Raw genomic sequence first — 27,862 nt, 5'->3', positions numbered from 1 at the left:
GGGCGACATTGTGTTGATGGTCCCTTACCTTACGTGTAGCTTCCCGGAAGTGATCGTGTTCACTCGTGAATCAGCTGATCATGCACGCTAAATAAGCTCGAGTAAGAGACTTTCAACTGCGATGTTTAACGCGGTATGTTATTGATCGTATTCCCGCCGAGTCACCCGGTTTGCAATGACACAGTGAGACAAATGTCATGTTGAATCGTTGCCTGTCTTGAGAGAGCCGCTGTAGTCGCTCCCTCCACTGTTTGGTGTCCGGTGGGCTAACCGAGCTAACAGCAGCTCTCAGTGGGCAGCAGCAGCAGGAGGAGGAGGAAGGCTCGGGTAAGTGTCATTACATCGCTCTTTACTCGCAAAAACGTAGCACTATCCTTGTGTTTGTACGTCTGTTCATCCACAGAGCGACCTTAGCTAACGAGGTAGATGTTCTCTGGTCCTCTGTTTTTGTGCTGGAGCACGATTTCATACTCTTTCATCCATCTACAGCTCTGACAGCTCAGATCAGCAGAGTTCCCCTCTCTCTCTCCCTCTCTCTCTCTCTCTCTCTCATATAGTGCAAGTACTGTTATTCTACAATAAAGCAAACCCTTCATAGACCTGAAAGACCTACAGATTCAAAACTCATTTAACTGTATTAAGTATTCATAATTAAATAGTATAAATCAAGTCTGTATTGAGTCTCAAATTATTTTTGACTATTTGTAAATAAACCCTGGACAGCTCATATAAATGCAAATGTTGTGCAGTTTTGAAAGGGTCCCAGATATGGTAAGAATTCAAACTTGAGAACAATGGACAATTGCAGAACATGATATTTTAAACATCATTCTTATAAGAAACGTTCAAATTGGCAATTAATAAAAATGCTCATATACATGTCTTATGCAAGGTTTGAGCATCAAATGGCATGATAAGCTAAGTGAACATAAGTTTTAGCACATTAAAAAAGTATTGTTGTTATTGTTTTATATATTTAGAAATCTCTGCATAATGGGGGGCATAATATCCCATGATGTATTTTCTTCCCTCAAAATGAAGGTAATCTAACCCCACAAAGCAGCATGTGCAAGTACAGAATTGTTTTCTCAGTTCGTAATGTAACTAAACAAGGAAAGCGCCAGGAACACTTCATGCTTGTGGGATGGATAGGCAAATCAAACCCCTTGTTTGACTTGAGATTGCCTTCAGGTAGGTTTAGCACAGTCTGCATTAGTGGAGCACTGTTCTACTTTGCAGTGACCCCGGCCAAAGTACAACCATCATAAAAAAATCAGCAGAAGAAACGTTCTCCTGCATCCTCACTACAGAAATCATTCTATTATTCTAGATGAACATCTAAACAAGTCGCTCTGATAGCCAAAAAAAAAATGGAAGATGAAACAAGGATGGCTACTATAGCAGAATAACAATCCTAATGATGGCTTAAAATCCACAATGGACTACCTCAAAGGGCAAAAGCTGAAAGTTTTGTCTTGGCCCTTACAGTCCTCAGACCTAAACAATAATAAAAAAAAAATCTGGCTAGACTAGAGCTGGGCAATATATAAAATATTTTATCATATTGTGATTATCTAGTGTTTTTCTATATCGAGGATACTGTTAGTGCTTAATAAACACTGATCAGCTGCAGGTTTCACTACAAACAGTGTAATTAGACTGGGTTAATTAGATGAAGTGCAGCAGATGTTGCATAAAAATGCTCTATTTAGTACAGGAGAGATCTAAACTGTGGTCTTTAAATATTGTGATATAGTACTTTTACCATATCGCCCAGCCCTAGGATAGAGCTCAGATGAGCACATAAGGCTGTACAGAAATCTCACCGACCTAGAAGCCTTTCACAAGGAAGAAGTGGCTAAAATCTCTCAAACAAGAACTGAAAGACATTTAGCTGCTACACAAAGCTTTTACAAGCTGTAATATTTACCAGAGGTTAACTTTTGTTTCTTTTCTCTTTTTGTAATTAAAAAAAAAAACTGTAAAGAAGTTTACTTAAAATAGTAAAAAAAAACCTTTTAGGAAAAAAAAATCACCTTTTTGATTTTTACCAAACTTTTTGGAAATCAGTTTATCTTTTACTTGCTATTCACAGTAACCGATTGACCGACTGGCTGATGTGATGTGATAGGACTGACATTAGTCATTTGAAAAGGCTTAGAACACATATTTCTTCTGCCTTTCCCAGACTTTTCTCTTTTTTTATACAGGTGGGACAGTAAAGTAACAGTTACTGGCACTTTTCCATCCAAAGTGTAGTTGAGAGACCTGGACGTTTGCACGCACTGCTTTATCAGTTGATTGAATCTTGCCAGGGCAGATAGATGCTCTCTGTTATGGTCAGCGTAGCCCCTGGGTGATAGAGAAGCCACCCTTTGTATATAGTCCTTCTCTTCATCTCTCTTACCTTGTGTTAATGCTCAGAAATGCAAGTCCCATTTCTCAACAGGACTGACATTGTGGCTTATCAGTGTGGCACGCAGGGGTGGGAATGCATCTGCAGGAAAAGACATCTAGATTGTGTTTGTAGGGAAAGAAGATGCTGGCTTTTTACTTCTGTTGATAAAATGGATGTTTGCCATTTTGCTGTTTGTCACCATTTAAATGTCATGAAAGACTCATTACTCTAATGAAATGCCATCGGAAAGTAAACAGTGGTGTAAAACAGTGAACCCGGTTCTACCGCAAACAGCCTTATCCCTGAAACTTACAGGAGTGTCACTGTCATTGATTTGCACCAGATTTTACTAAATAGCATTCTGTGAATTTAGTGTTACATTGGCTCCTGGCGTACTTTTATAGAAAAGGTCTGTGTCTGTGTCTGTGTCCTGCTCAGTTCACTGCTGTAGTGCCGTTCAGCAGCATGGATCCTTTGGGAGCTCGCTCTCAGTTTGTAGAAGTCCTGAATCTGGCCACCTGGGACCAGCGTGAAGGACAGCAGGATGGAGAGGAGACCGGAGATGTTCTTGAGAAGGATGAAGTGGACCACCTTACTGACCAGATCAACTCTCTTCTCTCTCCTTTCCCATTCAGAGAAGATATCAACAGGAAAATTATCCTCTTGTGAGTCTGCGAATTAGTACCTGACTGATGAACTTTTAAGGTTGAACCTTGTATCTCCAGATTTTCACTTTTTGAAATCATTTGAATCAGGCAGATCAAACTGCCAATCAAAAATTCATGATGACTGGACCAATAGAAATGCTCCAAAATTACTTGCAGGTTTTTACGTTAACTTGTTTTGAAAGTTAGGCTGCCATTTTGGAGATACAAGTTTTTGCCTGATCGCGACTATAATCTACTGGAACTGTGGAATTTAATGGTCCCAATATGTCATAGCAATATTGCCTGAACAGCAAATTTGAAGGCAAATCCCTGCTGTGGTGAAGCATGAGGGCAACAAAGAGCAGTTTCTGGAAAGGACTAATGGCAGAACGAGCTAATTAACCGAGACAGACAAAATGACTGAGTTTTAGTTGAATAAATGTAATTAGCAGTTCACCTTTGACATATTGGCCTGTAAAGCATGGTCTAACTAAAACTATTGAGGCCAGTTTCCTGAACAAGGAACATTTTAAGCTTAGTCATGGAAATCTTTCATGCAAAGTCTCCATTTAAAATGCTGTAAAGTCCAGAACTAAGCATAATCCCTGCCCAGTAAAACTGGCCCTAGGAGTTTATTCATTGTTTTGCCCATATGAAACTATACTATTCATATGAAACCTTCAGTGAGCCCAGCTAGTAAAGTTCTTAAAATATTTGGAAGCCATCACTTCTCTCGTTCTCTCTCCAGATCTTTATTGTTCTAGTTCTTTTAGCTCTAATCTTTATTTCCTGTGTAAACATGAGTCCTGCAGTTTAAGTTTCTATGCCAGCTACATACACCCCGCACTCTACACCCCTCCTCTCCCTGCCTCTTGCCATGTGAACATAAATCCTCTTTGTTGCACAGCCACATGATAGCGTGAGGTCCCTCTGGCTGCTCCTACAGTGCGATGACTGTTTATGGACAGCCATTTTTGCACAACTGAGTACCAGCTTTCTGTTTTTCAGTGAGAAAGGGGAACCTTTCTTACCCTGTTGTATTTTGTCACACTGTTCTAATAGCCATGGTTTCTATACAGTAGGTGCTTCATACCAAATGGTACATTCTAAGGAGTGACAGGGGTTCTTTATGCAATCCCATAGAATAAACTAGGCATGGGCAATATCATATTTTATAGAAATAAATGTTACTGTGATCTAAGTGAGCGTATCTGCTCATTTCTTTAGAGAGTATCGTTAGTGCTGGTTAATTAGATGTAGTGCTGCAGATTTTGCCTATAAATCTGTACTGAGTATAGAAGAGTATTTGAGGGGTTTTTGTTTATGTCAAAATATTGTGAAATAATATTTTCCCATATCGCCTTCTTTTATGTGAAGAAAGGTTCTTTTATGGCACCGCTCAAAGAACCCTTTGTAGCACGTTCATTTTTATGAGTATAGGCTCATTACATGATTCATGATTCTTTTTCCAGTTCGGGAAGCGATACAACACCTTCAGCAAGTTGCTGTATCGTTTTAAGCATCAAACAGAAGCCCAGATGTGGACTTTTTAGAATGATTGTGTAAGATCAGTGAAAGACCAGCTTTACGTGTCATATGATTTGAGTTCCTCTTTAACTACTGAAGGCACACAGGACAAAACTAACAGGATGAACCAGATAAACTCTTTGTCTGAATACCAGATACCTCTTCTAGTAATATAAGCTGCCGCAATGAAGCTGAAGTAAAGAGAACATGGGTTTGCTGCCTCACTTTGCACTTGCATGGCTTGTTTTTCTGCTTTCCTTGGCTTTCTTCTATATAATATTATATGCTTCATTATCATTACAGCAATGGGGACGTTGCACTTTTGAACTGCACTGCTATCGTAAACACCAGCAACGAGACACTAACAGACAAGAACCCGATTTCGGACAGCATTCACAGATACGCCGGCCCTGAGCTCAGGGATGAACTACTCAAACTGAAAGGTAGGGGGCAACAAGGCAGAGCAAAACTACTACTGTCTATTGAGATTGTTTGCTCATTTGTTTTTAAGCATGGAGGTGTAATATATGTCCTGGTCTCATCGGAGCGTGTTTGTGTTTTTACAGGCTGCCGGACGGGGGAAGCGAAAATAACTGAGGGTTTCAATTTGGCGGCGCGCTTCATCATTCATACAGTCGGCCCCAAGTACAAAGCCAAGTATCGAACAGCTGCCGAAAGCTCCTTATACAGCTGCTATAGAAAAGTCATGCAACTCGCCAAGTAAGCATGTCCATTACATCACCTCATGGGAGATTAGCACACAACGGCCTTCTCTTACACGCTGTTTATTGCGAATGCCTCTGTCTCCAAGAGAACATTATGATAAACTTTCCAATAAGTACACACAGCCTGTTGCATGTCAGAAATCAACTCTCTGCGCTGATGTTGGGTGTTCTGAATTGGTTTTCAATATTTGAGAACTTCAGAATGTGCCAGATTTCAACCCTAGATTATGGTCAGCATTCCAGTGCATGTCCATTAATCCCCCCAGGCGGGAGTTGTATAACTGTTATGAACAATTTGGGCGTGACTCTGGACAGCAGGAGCTGTTAATTACATAAAGCCTTGTTTACGCAAAGTATGGCTTCATCAAAGGCGCGCCTGTCTGCAAGGTCTGCTGCTCTTTAATGGAAGTGTTTCAGCTGACCAGAGTCATTCCTCTCAGGGTAATTCAGTCACTCCTCCTGTAAGTGCATCTGTAAGGGACCGAACATCTGTAAATTAGAGTCTAATGCTTTCTTTGTTCATGTGTCTCTTTCCAGGGAGCATGCCATGGTCTCTGTGGGTTTCTGTGTGATCAGCACCACAAAGAGAGGATATCCACTGGAAGACGCTACTCACATAGCCTTCAGTAAATCACTTTCACAAAGCCGTTCTGTTACAGCATGTCAAGTTAGGAAATGAAACTAAGCCTTGTGTTAATTAATGAACTCATGATCCACATCTCAAAGGAAGCTGTAGCTCATTGTCGGTCACCCCTTTTTTCAGGGACTGTTCGCAGGTTTCTGGAGAACCATGGAGAAAGCATAGAGGCAGTGGTGTTTGCCGTGTCAGACGCTGAGGAGGTTGGTTTCGCTTTGCGTCCTCTGTTTCATAAGGTCGGCCCTTCTGGCTCGTTCCATCTGCTTTCATTATGTGCTAAGAAAGTGCTGATTTTATTTCAAGCTTGTCTGTGTTGTGTTTGTGTAAAATGGAACAGAATTGCTTTGTTTGCACTGAGAGCTAGTTATAGAGCTGATTCCTAGACATAGGCGTTGAAGATATTGCTCAAGGGCCTGCGCTGATTGCTGATTGAGTCGTTTTCCTCAGCTCCGCTGAAGATTAGAATTGATATATTCCAGCTGAATGTGAAGTCTTGATCAAGCATGAAAGCAAGTCATGATGCATTCTGATTCCTTCACTGATCTGTACACTTTAGACCTTAAGTGTGAGTGTGTGAGTGTGTGAGTGTGTGAGTGTGTGAGTGTGTGAGTGTGCTTGAGACGACATTGTAACGTTGGGCTCTGGTGTGTGTGATTTATGATTGTACTTTTTAATGCCATGTGCTACCCAGGCAGTGTACAGGAAGTTGCTGCCGCTATATTACCCACGCTCAAGGGAGGAGGAAAGAACCAGCTTGCCTCTTCTCCCAGCAGACATCGGGAACGCAGAGGGCGAGCCAGTGGTGCCGGAGAGGCAGATCCGCATCACTGAGAAGCCCGGCAACCTGGAGGGTGAGCTCAGTACACAGCATCATGCTACCGTGGCGTCTGTCAGCCTGTTTTATATAGGGTATGCACAACAGGATTGTCAGCTTGTCACGACCCAGTTGTTTCTTCCTAACCCTCTCACTAAAAACCTGTCTTGCTGTCTAGGGTTCTACTTGAGGAAGAGCTAGGGAATAGGGCCAAACATCTGTCCTTATATAAAGCAATTAACATGAGAGTGTAGCTTTAGAAAGTGTAGGAACAGGAAAAGAAGAAGCACACAATTGCCATTTGTGCTTCACACACTTGAGTTTGACCTACTCTTTTAAAGCAACACTATGTAGCAACCAGAGAGCAGTTATGAGTTAGGTGTCTTGCTCAAGGGCACTTCAGTCATGTCCTGTTGGTTCAGGAGATCAAACTGGCAACCTTCAGGCCATTGATGCCCTAAGCTAGTGGAGCAGTGTCCTCTTGATGGTTCCAGTCTAGCCCAAGGCACAGTCAAACATTGGTATTCAGATTATTGTGTAATGGAAAAATTGGGGATAAGAAAGCCCACACCAAAAAGATGGGGGTCAACTCTGCAGCACATTGCAAGGAGTCTGGCATCAGGCTTCTGATGACAGCCTGCTGTTCTTTCAGAAACCTTTATGTAGCATTTTATGGCCAGCTCCTACTTGTGATTCTGGCCTGAAACCTCAGTCCCTATTACTAACAAGTTTGATAAACATCAAGATTGATTACATAAATGTTTACACATTGCAGAAAATGTTGAAAATGTGTCCAGGCTTTGGAATATGATATTTGTTTAGTGCCATTTGAAAACTACCTTAAGGAAAATACCACCTCCTCAACATGGCTCATGTAACTCATGTAGACTAATGTTATTCTTTACAGATTTTAGAGAATGAACTGCTAAACTGGTATTCCAAGACATTCATCATTACTCCTGTTCATTGTTTCCATCGTTGCATCAGCAAATTTGAAAAAGTCTTTCTCCAGAGGAAAGATGATTTTCATGGGAAAATGCTTTGGATGCAGTGAAGAATATGCTGTAATGTATCTCCCAGTAGAACGGAAATCCTTAGTGTGTGTCTATAATACAATAAGACAGGCTGACAGTTATGGCAGAGCACATTTGGGTGAACCTGATTGTTAAACGAGCCATTGCTTTCTTGTGGGCCATTCATCTTTTGCCCTGAGTGCTGAGAGATATTCTCTGGAGCCCTCTACAGCTGGCATGTTATCCTCAGGCCCTCAAAGCCACAACAGGTGCAGTAACAGCAAGCATACTCCAGTTCAAAACTGCTCTGCAGTTGCAATACTTGACTAACATGCGTGTGTGTTTTTTTATGCTGGCGTGTCGTTTGCCTGGTGTCAGTAAGCACACATGGGCATGTTTATTTGTTAGTGAGGGTTTGGCCACTTATATTTGTTTGCCAGCCATTATTTCAGTCCCAGATCCTGTGGCCTGTGGTCCAGCTGTGTTGAGGTGATCACTCCTCCATTGAGCTATCAATCCAACTCAAACAAACTGCTCATCGGTCAGCCCCAGTGTAAATAAACATGCGCTGCGTCCCTGCCCGCAACCCATGGCTTTTGTGCAGGATATGGGAGGACAGCCCAAGGTCTCCGTGTGGAACTGTTCGCTGTTACTAAGGCCATGCTTAGTCAAATAGAATCAAGGGCCTCTTGGGCCTCTGAAGTGGATGAAAAGGACCGTATGGTGCAGTTTTTAGAAAAAACAAAATCTCAGATTCTTCATTAATATGAGGAAAGTCTTTTTGCCAAAAATAACCTAACCGAGACATCTGTGTTTAATTCGGTCCTGATGTCACTTCAGTTGTTTTTTGCAGTTAGCTCTTAGCCAAAGCCGTGTTCTTCCTTTGCTGTAATTCAGTGTAATTGCGCTATTTACCTTTTTAGCATTGGTCTTTGCAAAGAAGTAAAGTGTGTGCCTGTTTTTCAACCATCACTGATTTTTGACATTTCCACCGCACCTTTCCATCAGTGTAATCATGGAACCGAAGAGAGGAAATGAGGACAGCAGAGCGCTCAGACGTTCTCCATTAAGTGCATTTGGAGTGTTGCAACAGAGCATCACGATTTGGCATGTTTGCTTGGGATTCAAATAACAGTAGAATATCATTTCCCAGCCCACCTGGCTACACATCACACACCCTGGGCTCTGGTACTTCGGATGGAGGCAGCCAGTCTTTAATGGCTTTAGTGCTGGTCTTATCAGACCTGGCAAGTACTGTCCACTGAACAGTGTGAGCATATATCTGAGGTTTTCATTTAAACACATTGCTGGTGGGTCTGTGAACTCTGGGAGGCCACACGTTTTAGACATACAGGCCTTTAGACAGTAATACAAATCCGATGCTCACATAGAAGGCTGTCTTCTGTAAGGATCTGGAATTCAGGAACCACAGTGGAAGACGATTCTTGTTCCATCCATAAACCACACTAAACCACACTCCCAGGTCGATGCTGAGCAGATATCTTTAAGTGGAATTTCTTTTAGCACTGACCAAGATGTAAATATGCATCCTAAAGAGAAATGAGACAGCAACCCTTAAAAAATACTTGATGGTTCCAGAGTTGAGCTCACAAGAAGACAGGTCCCCTTATTTCTGTTGCTGAAGCAGATAAATAATTGCTCTGTTTGGCAAATGTCAGCAGTCAAGCCTAAAAGGAAGCATAAAGCATCCTGCCTGTTTCTTAAACTGATTACCAATAAGAGCGATGGAGATCTAAGTGAGAAGACTCCTAAAGGAAGGCATCAGTCAATTATGTGCACACATTGTTCACAGTGGTCCTAGAGCAGTGACTCACTCACTCCCCACTGGTCATATGCATCTTGGAATGCTGTTACCGATTTTTATGTCAGTTGGTATAGAGTAAAACAGCTGACTGGTGGCCTTGCATTGCATTTAAGTGTTAGATCTGTGGTTTACTATGACTAGCATAGTTTGTCCTTTCTTTGTTTCTAGAATGATGCACTGAGAAGACCCCTGCCATTTACAATACAGTCCTAGGTTAAGAGAGTCCTAAGACTGTTAGGACAGTAACATCCATAAAGCTTTGAGAATTTGTCCCATGACATATTCAGAGGCACAGAGAAAAGCCAGATTTCACACTGCCTCTAGTGGTTGGGAGGTATTCAGTTGCGGTATTAACTGATCAGTTGCCATTAGTTGTTTTTCTGACAGCACGATGGACATAAAATGTTAATGTTTGTGTGTTTCAGACAATTCAGAGGATGACTCATTGGAGTCAGGTCTGGGGCTGGTGGGCAACCATGCATTCGCGCGCATGGAGGGAGATGTGGATAAGCAACGGAAGCTGATTTTGCAGGGTCAGCTCTCTGAAGCAGCTCAGCAGAAACAACACCAGAGAAAGTAAGAGCCTGGACCACCCCAATTCCCACCCCTTACTGTAACTGCTTAGAGCAGAGCACAGACATACCACAAAAGCTAAAATCTAGTATATTGTTACTGTGATGCAAAACCCTGTAGACCATTGGACCATTGGTCCATTTATCATGATTTAAGAGAAATTATATATGTATAAACTTTGCACCTCAAAAGGGTGCAAAAAAAAATTGACTTGGAGGTTGTGATATGTGGGCACTTTGAAATATGCTGGTTAGACTAGCATTAGTGTAAAAGCAAATGATCTAGTCAAGGTAAATCTCTCGGAGTAAAGAATTCTGAGAAAGACTCCCGAGGGGAGGCGGAGGCTCCTCACATGAGGCAACACGCCAGACCCTGTCCCTGACTCTCTCACCTCTCACATCTTCCTCTCTTTCTCTATATCGTTGTTCCTCTTTTTTGTTATACCCATTTTATACTCCCCAGGCAGTCTTATTCATAGGTGTTATTCTTATATGGCAGTATCTGTGTTCTAGTCTCAATACTTTACTCATTTTCCAACTGCATCATGTAACTCAGGTTATTGTGTACTATGAATATATTAATCTGTGTGACCTTAAACCAATGTAAAGTTTAGCCTACTGGTTTTACCTGTTTATAATGTTCTTTAAATGTGTTGATGTTTCACATGTTTAACCTTTACCGGTCCTGGTAACTACTAGGCCAGGTTGGCTGCATAGTAGGGTATATAGGAATAAAAAAAAACACCATATAAAGATTGATTGTAGTTTTAAATGTCTAAATACGAAAAACGACAAAAATAAAGTTGCAAGGTTTTTGTGTGACAGCCACAATTTTTGACTCAGAAGCCAGAATAAGTGGCATCTGTACTCCTTTTCATATGCACTTTTTGATGCTGTACTCCTTCTGAGAAACAATAACTATTACCCACTGATGGTCCACAGGAAGCCATATTTTTCATGAGAATTATGATTAAATAAGACTCTGGTAATAAAACTTTAACCTTAAACCTTCTGTGAATCAGTCTGTTTAGGAAAACAGTTGAAGTCTGTTAATTAGTTCTGTCTTCTTTTTGATTTCAGCTATAACCGCTGGCTGTGCAGAGCTCGAGCAGAGGACCTTTCGGACATTGCGGCGCTGAAAGCTTTATATCAAACTGGTCTGTTTCCACCTCCAGCTCTTTCTGAGTATCAATGTGTGTAAATGTATGATCGTTTTCCAGAACTGTGGAGTCCGTGTGCCCTTCCATGGCTTCTCCGTTTCGAGCTCCTTCACTTCTCCTCTTCCTGTCTTGCTGAGTGTCTGTGTGCACATGTGCGTACTGGATCTTCTCTCCCCCTGTGTTTGCACGCTGAGCAGGAAACCTTAGTTCCAGCTCATTGAGCGCAACATCGGGGGGTTCTGTAATCCGTTTCTCTCGTTTCACAATTTCGGGATCAAAAATAGCCACTAGAAAACGGTTGCTGTGGTGATGTTTTAGATCATCATCCCTTTGTTGCTCGGGTCAGGTAGTGTCATAGCTGTATGCGGTGCACTACCCTGCTGAGTTCAAAACTAGCAGCTCTGTGTCTTTTTTTACAATACTAAAGCTGTCAAAAGCCCATAATCTTGAGGTTGGAAAAAACCTGCCATCCCTAACTGTCAACTCTGTTTTTTTTTTGTTTTTTGCACCCAACTTACAAAGCCAGCAGTAATTAACTTGCACAGTGCTGATTGGCATGACCTCCATAATTGACATGATCACTTTTTGCCAACAGGGGGCAGACTCTCTCTGGCCATAATGTGTGACCGTATTCGTGATGTGAGCTCAGACTAGATGAGAACATCTGGCTGCATTTATTCCACAATATATATAACCTAATTTACTCTTTCAGTACTGAGCTTGAGTTCAGGAAGGGAAGGTAGCTGAAACTGATTATGGAAATCTTTGAATTAATTAAATTGAGCTCTGTATGACCTCAGCTGAGCCAGCTTAAGAACCACGGTTTTTGTTTTTGTATTTAATTCTGGTTACCCATGATTCTGTGTTTTTGTTTTTTGGGGGCTTTTTTTTTGCCTGCAGGTGTCGATATGTGTGGCAGAACAGTGATGGTGGTTGTAGGCAGGAACATTCCAGTTACTCTCATTGACATGGAGAAGGTAAAGTACTGATTTGTCAGTTGTCACTGTGTTAAAGGTGCCCTACATCTCTGCCATAGTTGAATAATGCAAGTTCAGTACTGACCCCAAATTTACATACACAAAAGCCTTTTGACAAACTAACCCTGGGATGTGGTAAAACACTGGCCATTTTGAGAGAATATAGTGGTATTTAGTTCACTTATACCAGGCCTCACGACTCAGTGGCTTTGCCTGTGCCAGTATCTAAAGAGGAGTTTAGAAGTGGTGTAAAACAAAGCAAAAAGCATCTCTTCAGCTAGATAACCATGCAGGGACAGAAACTCTATCTGATAAGACTCTGGAATGGTTACAACAAAATATTTACAACCTTCTTGTTACAGTGCTAAACACAAAGCTGTGCTATAAACCAGCCAATCAATGCAGAGCTTGTCAGACTCTTCATCAGCCCCCCCAAAAAAGGGAAATCTGTGCAATTTGATTCCGAGGCAAAATAACAAGCTTGTGAAACCGCATCTGGGCTTTCTTACGCCCAAACCAAAGGCCGATTCTTAGTCTGCGTTCTTGTCGGCTCTTGTGTTTTTGTGGTTGTCAGTCGCAGCCCAAGTGCTGTTTCGTTCAAAAGTCTGCATATAGCCAAGTACAGTCCCAATGTTCGGATGTGTTCCTGCTCCGCCTGTTATTGAGAATGCATCAGGAGGTGACTTGTGTAGACTTGGAACAGCCAAGTATCCCAGAATGCATTTCGAACCACACTGCTGTTCCAATTGTGGAATAACCGTACAGAATTCTCCTGTCCTGTGGGGAGTTTCTACTCACGAGTCAAACTTGCCAAGGCAGTATTACTAAGTATGCTAGTTCAAACTGGGTGTACTTATGTGTAAACAGTCACATGCCTACTGTTTATGCAATAATGCATTCTATGGCACCTTTAAACATGCGTATCCCTGCTTATTAATACCACATGTTTCGTTTTCTGCATCTTCACCATTGATTGTGTCTGTGCCTGTAGGCCTTGTTGTATTTTATCCATGTGATGGATCACATCACAGTGAAAGAATATGTGATGGTGTATTTCCACACTCTCACTGGTGAACACAACCACCTCGACACCGATTTCCTCAAGAAGCTCTATGACATTGTGGATGTAAAGTAAGTACTGTTGATGTTGCTTGATGAGCTTTAATGCGGAAATGATGTTCAAACCTGTCTACAGAATTCATGCAGTGTGCACTGTTTAACCTTTGGGAGATTATTCCATGCAGCTGCTAGGCAAATGCATTTAGGTTTGGTGTAAATAACAGTTGCATAGACTTGAGATGAGCGTGTTAGAGTTTCAAAATACATGCAGCCTCGGTTGGTTTTAATTTTGATGAGGGTTCTTTGCCAAACGCTGCTTTCTAACCCCAAATTTAGCCAAAAGATTACACACGTTTTGGTGAGCTATGGATTTTTTTTTTTTTTTTTTTTTTTTTTTTTTTTTTCCCTCTTCTTCCTGAGACCGCTGTCTGTTGTCCAGATTTGCTGTGAGGAGCCTGACCTCGCTGACCCGTCTGTTGTAGTTAGTTGAAGGGACTTCAGCCAGCGCTTTTGTAAGTGACCCAGGGCTCAGCCAGGTTGTTCATCTCATACCTGCTCTGCTTTGCTCAGCCCTGTCACCCTGCTGTCCTGCTGAGTTGTTGTTTGAAGGCAGCCAATAGGATGTCTCTTATCCCCACAAGAGTGAAATGAAATGGCTGTTGTTTGGCACAGTTTGGCGGGAAAACTATTGGGGAATTTTGGCCCAAGAGTCAAAGCAGTGAGAGTGATTGAACCTGTGACAAATGGAGTGTGTTTTGTGTTCCTCCCTGTAAATAAAGACCGGTACTACAGGCAGTGAATTGTCAATCTGTGTGTGCATGAATGCAGTTCTGTATAAATTCATTAGAACATGCCTTGCATAATATCTTGTGAGGATGATGGCCTGCAACTCCCCTCTAGGTGCTTCCCTGATAAAAAAAACAGAAGCTGAGTTTCTGGTGAAAGTTGTGAATTAATAAGAAGTTGTGGGAGGTGAACACGAGGTCAGGCATATGTTTTGTGTTCAGATGGCGCCCATTGCAAGCGTGCCTGAAAAATAAAAAGCAGAAATCCCTTCTACTGTCAAGAAACTCACACTTGCTATAGACTGGGCAGATTCCCAGGCATCACTACTTTAGCCAGTTTCACTCGTTGTTGAGAGAGATAGTTACAGCTCATTCATCTACTTGCCTGTGTGGAATATCCTATGTGGAAAAGGTACTTTTCTATCCTCTCCATCCTTTTTCGAACTCATTTTCACCATTTACTTCATTCTTTTTTCATAATCTTTTTTTCTGTCTTGCTATCGTACTTTCTTATTTTCTTTTTCTTTCCTTCTGCTCTCCCTTTCCCATTCTCGGGTTCTTGTCCTCAGTGTTCTCTAGTGCTGGCCATTGTGGTTCAGTCTTGACAAAAAGCAGCATGTGTGTGTTCAGTGTAGGAGTGGAACAGACATGGAGGTCGGTCTCATGCGCATGAGATTCTCACCCTGGCTCTGCTTCTAGCGGTCCCTTCCAAGGAGCACTGGGTCCAGAGTACTATGGAACAACACCCAAACCATTTTGTGTTCTCTAAAACCCTTAAAATATGTGTGTGTCTGTGTGTTGGTTAGGGGTGTAGCAATATATAGTGATTCATTCTTATTATCTGGTCTAACTGTTTGAACACCAAGCAATGAAGTGACATTGCTACACCCCCAGCCCATACACATAATCATACACTATCATTAAAATTCCTTCTTTTTAAGAATGAACCAAGGCATTGGTTTGTCCATTTCTCTTAAAGTTTCTGCACTCTGATGGGTTTGTTTAGTTCCTTTTTTTTTTTTTTTTTTTTCCCCCCCTTAGCCTAATGGTGATGTTTTTCACTCCCGTTGTCACCTCTTCGGACCACATATTCAGTTCCCATGAACAGCTAATAAATAACAAGTTCAGCATTTGAAATCAACCCTACCAACTCCTAATTGAGATCGGATCAGTGCATTGTTCTGCCATGATGCTGTCTGTCTGACCTGCTTTTGCTGGGGTCCTCATGGCCTTTTAGTGTCTACGCCAGGATCGGAGTGGATGTAAGGGAAGCCTAGTTAAGTTATTGGCAGCAAGGTGTTCAGTTTCCAGTCAGAAGCACATGTGGCCTAGTGCTGCAAGAAGGAGCTGCCATTGGATCCTCAGCAGTGCGGTCTTTAACGCTGACTCTTGTACAGGCCACAGAAGGCTTGGATAGGATGGTGTGTGTCTGTCGTGGGAAAGGGTGATGAATGTGCTCCTAGCGCACTCCCCCAGATTTGGACTGCAGTGCCGGAGATTTGTATCTGCCCGTGTGCTTTGGACAACGCTGTGTGCTTGGACTGAGGACAGGGGGCACTCTGGAGACACTTGGACGTGTTTCACCAACATTTGCTTGTTTTCTGCAGAAATGCATGTTATTGTTATGTGTTGTTACAGTTCTCTTTGCTGACTGAAGAAGTAACTGCCATAAAGGAGATTTGTTTTGTATGATCTGACATATAATGAGTGATTTGTCTGATGTGTTGGTTCCAGATTCTTTACTACATTTTTGTTGTTGTTGTTTTTAGGTTTAAGAAGAACCTGAGAGCTTTCTACTTTGTTCATCCCACATTTCGCTCCAAGGTAAATTCGCTGATCCTGCATCTCTAATACAGGACAGTCCTGTTTTACAACTGTCAGGCCTGTAATTCAGACACCTTTTTGGTGTACAGCTTCAGTGTTTTTAGATTCGTTGCCGCTCCATAATGAGTCATTTAAGAGTAATCTTCACATTTTTAGCACTAACTGTCCTCTCTGTATCTCCACATGATTTCACTTACTCAACAGCTTTTCAGTAGAGACCTCGAACATTCTTGGTGTCCACAAAGTAAAATAGTCCACTCTTCACAGCACCTGAATGTGTGATGTTAGCTAGTTACCTAGTGGAATTATTGTACCAAAATGTTTCATCCGCTCCAAACCTCTGCAGTTAAGCAACAGGTAATTCTGCTGTTTTAAAGCCGTCCTTCCCAATCTGACAAATTCAGATCGGCTTAATGCTCACTGGTATGTTCAGGCACCGTGGAGGAGTAATTATAGTAAGTGCTGAGAAAGGGTTGAGGTGGTTGCTCTCTTTCTGGGAGTTGATCTTTGACACTGTTTTTGAGAAAACCTGAAGCCCAAGCATCTTTTTCATTATTATTGTTTTATCTATTATATTAAGCCATGTGTAAGAAATAAGTCAAACTGCTTGTAATTGAAGTTGAAAAGCCTGATCTTCATTTGTCATTTTGAACAGCTGGTTGTTCCTTATCGTCTTAATTTGAAGAACAGCATTAATAAACCGTCTAAAAAAAAAAAGTCTTTGCTTTTGTCTGAGATTTTAAAACCACAACAAAAAAAAGAACACAATTAAAGTAGCATTTACAAAACAAATTACATGGTCTTCACTAGCCCTCTGGTCTCTCTGATCGACTGTTTCAGGTGTCCACATGGTTCTTCTCCACATTCAGTGTGTCTGGTATGAAGGAAAAGGTCCATCACATAGAGAACCTCCAGCAGCTCTTTACCTGCATCCTGCCAGAACAGATTGACATCCCTCCATTTGTGCTGGAGTATGACGCAAGGGTGAGTCTCCATACCGTCCTTGTGTCACTCACTTGTTTGCCAGTGTGCAGCTGCACTTCTCCAGCTCTCCTTGTGGAAATACAATAACACTTGCCTGAAGACTGGTCCTGCTTTTGATTATTAACCTTTTAAAGAGCAAGATCCTGGTTCTGTATATCTTTTTATATGAAAGTTCCATAGAAAAATATTAAGGGTTGAAATAGATAACTGAATAGGCCTGTGGATTAATAGATTATAAGCTAATAACGGCCTGATTCCTGAAAGAAAGTGATCAGTTCCATGTCTTATCTCTTTAAATAGAGAGTAGATTGTGATTTGTCCATAGTGGGTGAACTGGACTAATGTGTTGTGGTGTATTTTGTTTATTTCATTTATTTTTTTCAAAAGACTTTTAAAATGTATATGAATATTTTACTTTTTAAAGTAACAATATGTTGCAATTTTACCTTAAATAACAGCTTCAACGTACTTGTGATCATCCGCTGACTAATAAGAATGCTATACTTATAATTGCTGTACTCTGGAAAACCCTGTAACATTACTCTACCACCTCAGTTTCACATCTCTCAGCTTGTCCAGAAAAGCGTGTGGTTTAGCATTGGCTCAAAGCACACATTACTCTTCTGCGAGCCCAGGAGCCAGAAATGGCAAAGCTCCATAGTGTTGCTTAAAGTTAATGCTGCAACTGCATGTAGTTTTTGCACCTGCAGAGTTTCAAGTGACAGTTCTGCATTCACTGATTTCCTTGTTCATCTCCACACACTCCTATTTTTTCCTCCATAACCCCCAGTCTTTCAGCAGTTAGATTAAGGTTGAGCTCATGCCAGTAAGTAAGAATAGACGCGCTCTGTTTGCAGTATATTGCTACATACTTTCATAAAGCACTTTCACATGGTCCATTTAGGTTACGTGTTCCTTTGGAAGTGTGTGTATTCATAATAACTACATCAAATGTGATATTTTAGCATCTTTTTTTTCAAGGAAACACTTAGGAGAAATGATTGGGGTAATTTTCTGCAAATACCTGCAGAAAACGTAACTGTGCTGAGGAATTTATTTTAGGTCAATTTCCTTCAGATTTTCTATAATAGCTTTCCCTCGAGAGCTTAAGAACTGTTTGTGTAATTTTGTTATTTTTGGTGGTGCTACTAGAGAAAGTATTTTTATAATACTGTCATGAACCTAAATGAGTTGCAAGGTTTTTTTTTTGTAGAGGTTTGGTCATATAAGAAAGTGAATAACTGTAGGGGACTGAAGCTACCAATTTTCTATTTTAACCTCCCCCCCCCCCCCCCGGGCGTATGCAGGGCTAGGCTTGTATCAACGTGTGTGTGTGTGTGTGTGTGTGTGTGTGTGTGTGTGTGTGTGTGTGTGTGTGTGTGTGTGTGTGTGTGTGTGTGTGTGTGTGTGTGTGTGTGTGTGTGATGTCTGAGTCATAGATTGCTTACTACATATATAAACACTAATGGAATTAATGCACTCAAATGTAAAGCTAGGGAAATGTGCAATGGACGCGTTTTGAAATATCTCCTATACACAAAGATGCACTATATGGAGAAAAGTATTGGGACACATGCTTATTCACGGTTTCTTTCGAAACCAAATGTATTAAAACTAAGATTATCCTGCTTTTGTTGGAGTAACAATCTTTACTGTCCAGGAAAGGCTTTCTACTAGATTGCAGAGCATTGTTGTGAGGATTGGATTAAATTCAGCAACAAGAACGTTACTGAGATCATTCAACATTCTCACCACCACCCCATCCACAACTTCCCAACTCATCCCAAAAGTACAGGATTGAGCGCAATCATTCCACTGCTTCACAGCTCAATGCTGAGGGGCTTTATACCCCTCTAGCCCACGCCTGGCATTAGGCATGATGCCAATAGGTTCATGCTCATCTGCTCTAGCTAGCTGAGTCCTATTCTACTGACAGTACTTCTCTACAGGGAATGGATAAGGTGTGTGCATTTTTCCTGTATGTGTCAGCAATGGATGCAACTTAAAGCAGCTGAATGTCTTTTTAAGAAGGGGTGTCCACAAACATGTGGACATGTAGTGCAGATTTAATGAGAGCTTTTGAACCAGCTTTTTTGCCCGCATTAACAACTTGATGCAGATTGAAACAAGCGTGTGATGACTGAGACTTGATGCAGTTTGAATGCTGTTGGTTATGAGCTTTCACTACTTGTTGGCTCCATTAATCTGGTAACTCCCCACTTTGGACTCCAAATGGGTCTTGGCTGATCGGTTACATTTGAAGTAACGGGAAAATTGTCTGTTACATTTCTGACCAAAGCTGTTTTTAGATGAAATTGCTTTACAAAGCCATTTATTTGTGGCTATTGTGGATATGCAATCTGCCAGTTAACTAATATACTGAAAATGTTGGTTTAGGTTACTGCAGCATATCAAGTCACTATTTCGGTGATCCGACACAGCCCTAAATACCAAGGTGATTCCACAGTAGACTCTTGAAATGGTTTTGGTGAAGTGAATTGGCTGTAGGTGTGTCTGAGGAATAAGGTGTTGAAACAGTGATGTGATTACACATGCAGCATTTTCCAAGGAAACTGTATTGTACTTGGCCTGAAGTGGGAGAGGCAACATTTTCCTGCAGACTGTCAGTTTTCTCTCACTGGCTCTAATCAAATATGCCTAATAAACCTTTCCAAGAAGTGAGAGCTAGCAGTGCAGGGATTATATATTTACTTTATTACTCACATCCTCTACTGTAACACAAATGGATTTGTTCTGTGGCATCACTTGCAGTTGCTTTTGGCTGAAAGGACTGGATTTGGGAGATTGGGTTTTTGAGGCAGGGAGAGTGCATTCCTCCTTTTTTCCCCTTTCTCTCTTTTGTCTGCTCGAGGCTGAATCCAGGCATCAATGCAGCTGCAGATCCCCATTAGTCTGGCTGAGAGGATAGGTGGAGGGAAGTAGAGAGGGGGAAAAAAAAATCTAGAACACAACAGCAGGGCAGCTGTGAAGAAGTGATTATGCTTCGCATGGGTGTAATGGATAGCCCTGCTGCTAGAGCCTGCTGAGAATCCAGTGTTTGTGTGTATGCGGTGTATAAGACCAGGCATACAGGCTTAATCCGACAAAATCGTGTGTGTGTGTGTGTGTGTGTGTGTGTGTGTGTGTGTGTGTGTGTGTGTGTGTGTGTGTGTGTGTGTGTGTGTGTGAGAGAGAATGCATGTGTTGGAGTCGAGCCGCAACAGTTTATTACTCACAATGGAAAGACTCAGATTGCTGGCAACAGATGTGCTGTTTGATTGATTAGTGGTGAAGTGATTTCGTTGAGAGAGGGAGAACATTTGCAAGACTGGTCCACCTGTGGTTGGTAGTGCACAGTACAAGTCTACTGAAGTAGCATTTTGCACGGCAGTATTCTAACAGAGGAGGGGGTCCTCTATGATGGAAAGATCGCATTTCTCTGCCACATATCGTTAACTCCAGAATTATTGGCACACATGTGAACACCTTGCTCTGGGGTGGGGGTTGGGGGGGGCAGAGCTATGAAGAAAAGCACTGAAATACCATTTAGATTTGGGGGGTATAACGGTAATAGGACAAAATGTCAAAATGAGGATGTGTCTGTGTCAAATTTCTGTTCTGATCTAGTACGTGGCAAAATATGCAGATTGCAGAGCTCACTGATTGGTGATGCCATGCTCTTAAAACAGGGGGTGCGGAGGACAAGCCCACCAATGTTCTGAATTTGATTTAAAAGGGTGAGCAATCCAACCTGGAGGAACCGGTGCTAAATGTGCCTGATAACAGTCAAACACTCCTAATTCTATTCAGATATGTGTTTTCATTTTTCTGAACTGTGTGATTTGCACTTCACTTAGCAGGAACATGGTCTGTGCAGTGATGTTTGGCCTGCTAGCTAACTTGTCTGAACCTAGATAGCAGGCAATGAGTTCCAACACGGTAAACTGGTGTAATTTCACCTTTCTGTTTCTCCCAACACCAGTCGCTCAACTTCACTCTTTCAGACACTTTCAGTGTTTATCATCAGCGCTTGTCGGTAGCTCAGCAGTCTGTGAATAGCAGCTGCTCTGGACTGTCTGATACTCGATGGAGCTGTTAAGCAAAGACTAGTTTAGTGAGTGGGCTACAGATCCAAAACCATGGAGAAAAAAAAAAAACATTAATTTTAGCTTTGTGTCCTTTTAACAGCAGTCGCTCCATCATGCTAATCTAGAGGGCTTTCAGTCAGCCAGACCTGAATTTGTTCTGTGGTGAGCAGACTGTTATACTGCTAACTGAGCTAATGCAGTTTAATAGATCAGTTGTCAGTTTCACATTTTATTAAATGATTATTTTATAATTTTACTCAGTTTTCACCTAGTCTGTGAACTTAGTGCAGCGGAATAAGGCGCTGTCGCTGTGATCACAGAATTGCTGGTTTGTATCCCGGTCATGCTGGTCCCGGTGTTGGCCTGTCCTCCTTGGTGCCTCACCGGGGCATTGTGTGCAATGGCTGCCCAAATTAGAGAGAAAATGGGGAGAAATCGGATAAAATAAACAAATAAAGGAAATGACACAGGAAGAGATTGTTACCTGTGCTACTTGCACAACATTGCACTAATATTTTGAGAGGGTATTAAAAAAAAGGTGGATAGTGCCCAATCCTAATAACTACAGTCAAATATGAATGTGGATCTTATTTGGAAATTTGGCAGTGGCAATGTTTCTGGGCCGTTTAGCTGCTAAATGTCTGGGGGCTCTTATGAAAATCAACGGCATAATCATTTCTACTAATAACTTGGGAAATTTTCTTTGCTGAAATATCCACCCATGGCTTTCTGTCAATGTGATGACTTTACATGCACACACACATACACACACACAGTTGTTTGAGAGTTTTATGATCGTCTCAATTTCCAGATATGAACTCAGTGTTAAACTGCTCTTACTAAATTTAGCTGTAATTCAGAGCAAAAAAGAGTATTTTTAGAGGTCTCTTTCTGTAAGAGCTGAAAAGTGTCAGCACTGTCTGTAAACCTCTCATTTCCTCCTCAGTCCAGCTTTACAGTTGTGTTTTAGATCATGATCCTGCGAAACCTCCATGCAGGTTCTTGGGAGCCATATTGGTGGTTTTGATTCACTGGTCTTGTGGTCTTTGATTCACTGGAATATAAGCAATTCTCTCTAAGAGTTTTCTTTCGGCACTGTTGAAACCACATGCCGAAAAGAAAGCTTAGCTATCTTTTTATAGCCTTCCTCTGCCTCATGGGCATCGATTACTTTTCTTTTCAGATACTAGGGCTGACCCTCAGCAAGCATGGGCTCCTCTAAGAAACTGCCTAAGAATTAAAGAGTCAACATTTATTAGCATTGAAAATAGACTATTCGGACTGTTGTACCCCAGATTTCTTTTAATAATTGTAACATTCCAAGTGTTAAGCTAGTACTCTAGAGGGGTATATAGCATTGGGATGTGGAGCACAGGATCTAGTTGCTCAGAACAGAGCCTGTTTTGATGCACTTGATTACAGAAGTAAGTTATTGGAAGTGGGGGGGTGGAGGGTCACCCACACCATCTGCTTCCCGATACTTTAGCTAATGCTGACATCAGCGTAATTATTAATTGAAGTTAGTTGTAACAGCACATCAAAATGTATTTAACAACAAAACAAACCTTTCCGAAAAATGTGCTATATTCACAGGGGAAGTGTCACTCATTACGTAATAACTAAACCTACTGCATGTAACTGGCTGTATGTTAGCCTGGTTAGCTCTCACTGTGAGTTACTGAAATGCTTTAAAATGGCCCTATGTTACAGACAGTGAATTCAACTTTGTAATTAAAAATTTTGCTCTTAAGCTACCTTTTATAGTACCACGAATTTCAAGGTGAATCTGGAGAAATGCATGTCCGGTTGCTCAGAAAAATCACAGATGTTAGATTGGGAGTACGAGAACATCTAACTGTTTTACTATGTTAAATGTCCATTAGTTTGTGCCCCCTCTCCCTGCTTTTGTGCAAGCCTGAGGTACATTTCTTTTATAAGTCTCGGTCCGGTCTTGTGAGTTGTCTTTTATCTGATGTTTGTTAATCTGCAGATGAAATGACAGACGAAGTAGAAGTCGTCCTCCGTTTGAAGGCCACTGTTCTGCTTCTTTTGCCAAGTGCCATGTGAGTCGCGTAGTGGCTTTAGGTGTGTGCATGCATGTCATTTGGTCTGTGTGTCGGAGCAGGTTTTGGCCTGCAATCCATCGTTTTGTGTCTGTGGCTGCACTTCACGATGACCAAGCTGAAGCATTTCCTTTTGGGTTTTGATTACTTGGGTACGATAAAGAGAGGAAATGGCAGCTTGTGTAAGCGCTTAATTAGAACTGCACTTGGCTTTCTCTGTCCTTTACCATCCCTGTGAATAGCCGCACTGCCATAGAACGTACAGCTACAATCACCCCAAATTACCCAGTCAGCGCTCCACAAAGCATTGAAAGGCGCTCAAAAGGTTTTTTGTAGTCGGACTACGTTTGCTTTTTTCCCCCCCCAGCAGAATGGCTGTGTTTTTAAAGGAGTGCTCAAACTCAATTATTTGGTCATGGACAGGGCAGAATAATCTGCTTTTGTTTTAAATTGACCTGCAGGCTTTAGACCCTGCTGCTGGACTCCACTCAACTGTGTGGTCATAGCCGTGGTAAATTACATCAGTCAGGGCAGCAAAACAGGCCTGAGGTAGCTCCTCGCGTAGCACATAATCCACTAGACAGTTGGGTTAGTCATTGAGAACTCTGCACAGTTTAAGCTGCATAGGTCTAATGCAGTCTTACAGTCAATACTGAGGCTTTTACAAAGGTGACCGTAAGCTGTAGTGACTTTATATCCTGTCCAGTTCAGAACATACAGCCGCTAACGACAGTACTCTGTAGTCTAATATGCTACCACTGTGGCCTGGGGACCGCAAGTTCAAATCTCACAATTGGCCTTGCTCTCTTCAGGGGGTAGATAGCGCTCTCTCCCCTCACTGCTCTTAAGCAGTGTTTGCTGGCACAGACGTCTGTTAGCTGGTGCGGTGGCATTAGGGACCCAAGCTTGTCTACCGCAATGGTGGCAGTTCGAAAAGAGGTGGCGGCTGCCTTCACTTGTATCGGACGAGACCTGTGTTAAGTTGGGTTTATTTCTATTACTAGGGGGAATCTGCGTACGGGTGGGTTAATTGGCACTACCAAATCTGGAGAAAAAGGGACAAATTCTGCAAACAGTGCTGTAGTGTAGGGCCTTCAAAGCCAGGCTAAAGTGATGAACCCTTGCCAATGTGTTCTCACCTGTCTCACTATGTCCTCAGCTGACATTTATAAAAAATTGTCTGGTTATGATTAGAAATAATGTATTCACAAAATGACAGTTCAGTTAATCTTGACCATGACATGCGAAGAACATCAGTACAAATAAATGAACTAGAAAGGGCATATCTGTGTCAATCAGTATTGGGCTGATCTCAGCAGAAACTGCTGGACTGGATAAGGAAACTGGTCTAATCCTGTAACAGATCTACCATGAAACAGCGTGCACACACAAATACACACATACACACTGTGTGATGTAATGTTAGCTGTGTATTATGTATTTGTTCTTTTTTCTTTCTTTCTTTAGGTGAAGAGTAAAGTTAAATGTGACGCATTATACACCCCCCCCCCCCCCCCCCCCCTTTATGCACAACTTAACACAGTTCCCAACAATCTGATTAAAATGTCTATGACCTGTTTTGGTCAAAATACCACAAGGATGCATCACCACAGCTCCTATTATCACCCTAAAGAGCCCTGAGTAGTCTGTTCTCCCTGCCTTTCTGTCCTTAGGTTTCCTGTCTGTGGGTCTGTCTGTGGGTCTGTCTGTGGGTCTGTCTGTGGGTCTGTCTGTGGGTCTGTCACGACACAAAGTAGACACAAAATTACACCCTTACAAACGGGGGCGGTATCATTCTAATGAGACAGCTTGTGAGTAAAAACTCATTTATGCTCCCCATTAAAAATAAATACAGATGAAAATCGGCATGTCTGTTTCAAATGTTGTAACAGTCAACGCCTACATACAGTTCAGTGTCAAACGTTTCACAACAACAAACATGACTCTGGTGGAGGAGGTCGTGATTTGTGTGTATTTACTACAAAAAAGATGAAGTAGTATGGACCGAAAACTCTGTCCATATACATACAGTGGGGAGAACAAGTATTTGATACACTGCTGATTTTTCAGGTTTTCCCACTTGCAAAGCATGTAGAAGACTGTAATTTTTATCATAGGTACTCTTCAACTGTGAGTGATGGAATCTAAAACAAAAATCCAGAAAAATACATTGTATGATTTTTAAATAATTAATTTCCATTTTATTGTGGGAAATAAGTATTTGATCATCTATCAACCAGTAAGAATTTTGGCTCTCACAGACATGTTACTTCTTCTTTAAGAAGCCCTCCTGTTCTCCACTCATTACCTGTATTAACTGCACCTGTTTGAACTCGTTACCTGTATAAAAGACACCTGTCCACACACTCAATCAGTCAGACTCCAGCATCTCCACAATGCCCAAGACCAGAGAGCTTTGTAAGGACATCAGGGATAAAATTGTAGACCTGCACAAGGCTGGGATGGGCTACAGGACAATAGGCAAGCAGCTTGGTGAGAAGGCAACAACTGTTGGTGCAATTATTAGAAAATGGAAGAAATGCAAAATAACGGATAATCTCCCTCGGTCTGGGGCGCCATGCAAGATCTCACCTCGTGGAGCATCAATGATCTTGAGGAAGGTGAGGAATGAGCCCAGAATTACACGGCAGGACCTGGTCAATGACCTGAATAGAGCTGGGACCACCGTCTCAAAGAAAACATTTAGTAACACTCTACGCCGTCAAGGATTAAAATCCTGCAGTGCACGCAAGGTGCCCTTCCTCAAGCCAACGCATGTCAAAGCCCGTCTGAAGTTTGCAAATGACCATCTGAATGATCCAGAGGAGGAATGGGAGAAGGTCATGTGGTCTGATGAGACAAAAATAGAACTTTTTGGTTTAAACTCCACTCGTCATGTTTGGAGGAAGAAGAATGATGAGTACAACCCCAAGAACACCATCCCAACCATGAAGCATGGCGGTGGAAACATCATTCTTTGGGGATGCTTTTCTGCAAAGGGGACAGGACGACTGCACCGTATTGTGGGAAGGATGGATGGGGCCATGTATCGTGAGATTTTGGCCAACAACCTCCTTCCCTCAGTAAGAGCACTGAAGATGGGTCGTGGCTGGGTCTTCCAGCATGATAACGACCCAAAACACACAGCCAGGGCAACTAAAGAGTGGCTCCGTAGGAAACATCTTAAGGTCCTGGAGTGGCCTAGCCAGTCTCCAGACCTGAATCCAATAGAAAATCTTTGGAGGGAGCTTAAAGTCCGTGTGGCCCAGCGACAGCCACGAAACCTGAAGGCTCTGGAGGAGATCTGTATGGAGGAGTGGGCCAAAATCCTTGCTGCAGTGTGTGCAAACCTTGTCAAGAACTACAGGAAACGTCTCATCTCTGTAATTGCAAACAAAGGTTTCTGTACCAAATATTAAGTTTCTTTTTCTGGTGTATCAAATACTTATTTCCCACAATAAAATGGAAATTAATTATTTAAAAATCATACAATGTATTTTTCTGGATTTTTGTTTTAGATTCCATCACTCACAGTTGAAGAGTACCTATGATAAAAATTACAGTCTTCTACATGCTTTGCAAGTGGGAAAACCTGAAAAATCAGCAGTGTATCAAATACTTGTTCTCCCCACTGTATCCATATTTGCCATCGAGCCTAAACGAACCTTTATGGATCGCGGGAGCAGTGTAGCCAATGATTCAAGTGAGCAATGACCACTGCCATATGGACACGCCGAAGAAGCAACTCTCCATGCTGTTTCTGCTGTATTGACACACCCACTTCAACTCTGTTGGCTCTTGTGAATTAGCTTGGAGCAGGGAAAACAATAAATTATTCTGGACAGTGGGCCTCCACAGTGGGACCCCTACTGCCCAAAGTTTTGCCAATGATTGTAACTGATGAAACCAAACCATATTGCCCTGGAATTTGTCATATTTTAGACCTGTTCTAATCTTTTCGTCTTCTGTGGTGTTTTAGATGAACGGGCCGTACTACACGTCCCACTCCTCAGGCCTGTGAAGTAAACTCTGGTGCAAGTGGACCCGAATGAACTTGCCAGTGTATGCCCAACGCCTGGAAACGCTCACAGCTGGACCTGATTTGGAGCAAAATGCATGTGAGCAAGGAAAGGACAATTTCGTGTGTGTGTGTGTGTGTGTGTGTGTGTGTGTGTGTGTGTGTGTGTGTGTGTGTGTGTGTGTGTGTGTGTGTGTGTGTGCTGACTCTGAGGCAGTCACAGAACACAGAAAACTATCCTCTTCCTCCAGTTGCGAGCCCCACCCCTGAAGGCTCAGTTGTGCTGCTGATTGGTGGAAACTGGTGAAGTTTTGCTGGTGGACTTCAGCGCGAGGTTTATGTCTGCTGAACATGACTTTGACTCATATTTTGTTCTCGAATCTCACCTAATATTAAAAAAGTTCTTTTAGGGGTGTTAAAGAGGCCATTCTGTACATTCTGTAACTGGTGTCCAGGATTATCACTTTGCTTGTTTTCACTGACCCTGTCCATACACTGGTGTCCCACACTACAGTCTATACTGTCCTTTATTTTGTTTGTTTTTCACACTTTTCACCAGAACAGCCTCCGCTTTGTTAAAATGCCTACATGAGCCGTTTTACAGATCTGCCTTTGCAGGCCTTGGTAATGACCTGTTGGATTTAAATTGAACATATATATAAATATAAATAATCACTTAGTCATTTAAATATGTAAATTAATATTTTTTTATACTCTACACAATTATTACAGACTCCTCTTATGAA

At 41.9% G+C, this 27,862-nt stretch overlaps 1 protein-coding gene across 1 annotated transcript; it reads left to right on the top strand.

The window, feature by feature from the left end:
- Positions 1 to 59: 59 nt before the first annotated feature.
- On the top strand, positions 60 to 27,862 carry gdap2 (ganglioside induced differentiation associated protein 2). Its single transcript, XM_072686017.1, has 14 exons — positions 60 to 327; positions 2,837 to 3,063; positions 4,876 to 5,015; positions 5,139 to 5,292; positions 5,835 to 5,923; positions 6,061 to 6,137; positions 6,626 to 6,785; positions 10,012 to 10,162; positions 11,239 to 11,315; positions 12,219 to 12,295; positions 13,287 to 13,426; positions 15,909 to 15,963; positions 16,804 to 16,947; positions 27,078 to 27,862. Exons 2-14 carry the CDS (start codon positions 2,864 to 2,866, stop codon positions 27,117 to 27,119), a joined length of 1,506 nt encoding a protein of 501 aa, XP_072542118.1. The 5' UTR covers positions 60 to 327; positions 2,837 to 2,863; the 3' UTR covers positions 27,120 to 27,862.

The sequence above is a fragment of the Salminus brasiliensis genome, chromosome 8, assembly GCF_030463535.1.
Source record: "Salminus brasiliensis chromosome 8, fSalBra1.hap2, whole genome shotgun sequence".
Taxonomy (NCBI): domain Eukaryota; kingdom Metazoa; phylum Chordata; class Actinopteri; order Characiformes; family Bryconidae; genus Salminus; species Salminus brasiliensis.
This window is presented reverse-complemented; position numbering and strand designations above follow the sequence as displayed.

Excerpts from the sequence above, each read along its gene's own strand:
- gdap2 (XM_072686017.1), top strand. The coding sequence starts at position 2,864 with ATGGATCCTTTGGGAGCTCGCTCTCAGTTTGTAGAAGTCCTGAATCTG. Across the intron at positions 5,293-5,834 it reads AAAGTCATGCAACTCGCCAA|GGAGCATGCCATGGTCTCTG; the intron begins GTAAGCATGTCC and ends GTCTCTTTCCAG. Across the intron at positions 11,316-12,218 it reads GAAAGCTTTATATCAAACTG|GTGTCGATATGTGTGGCAGA; the intron begins GTCTGTTTCCAC and ends TTTTGCCTGCAG.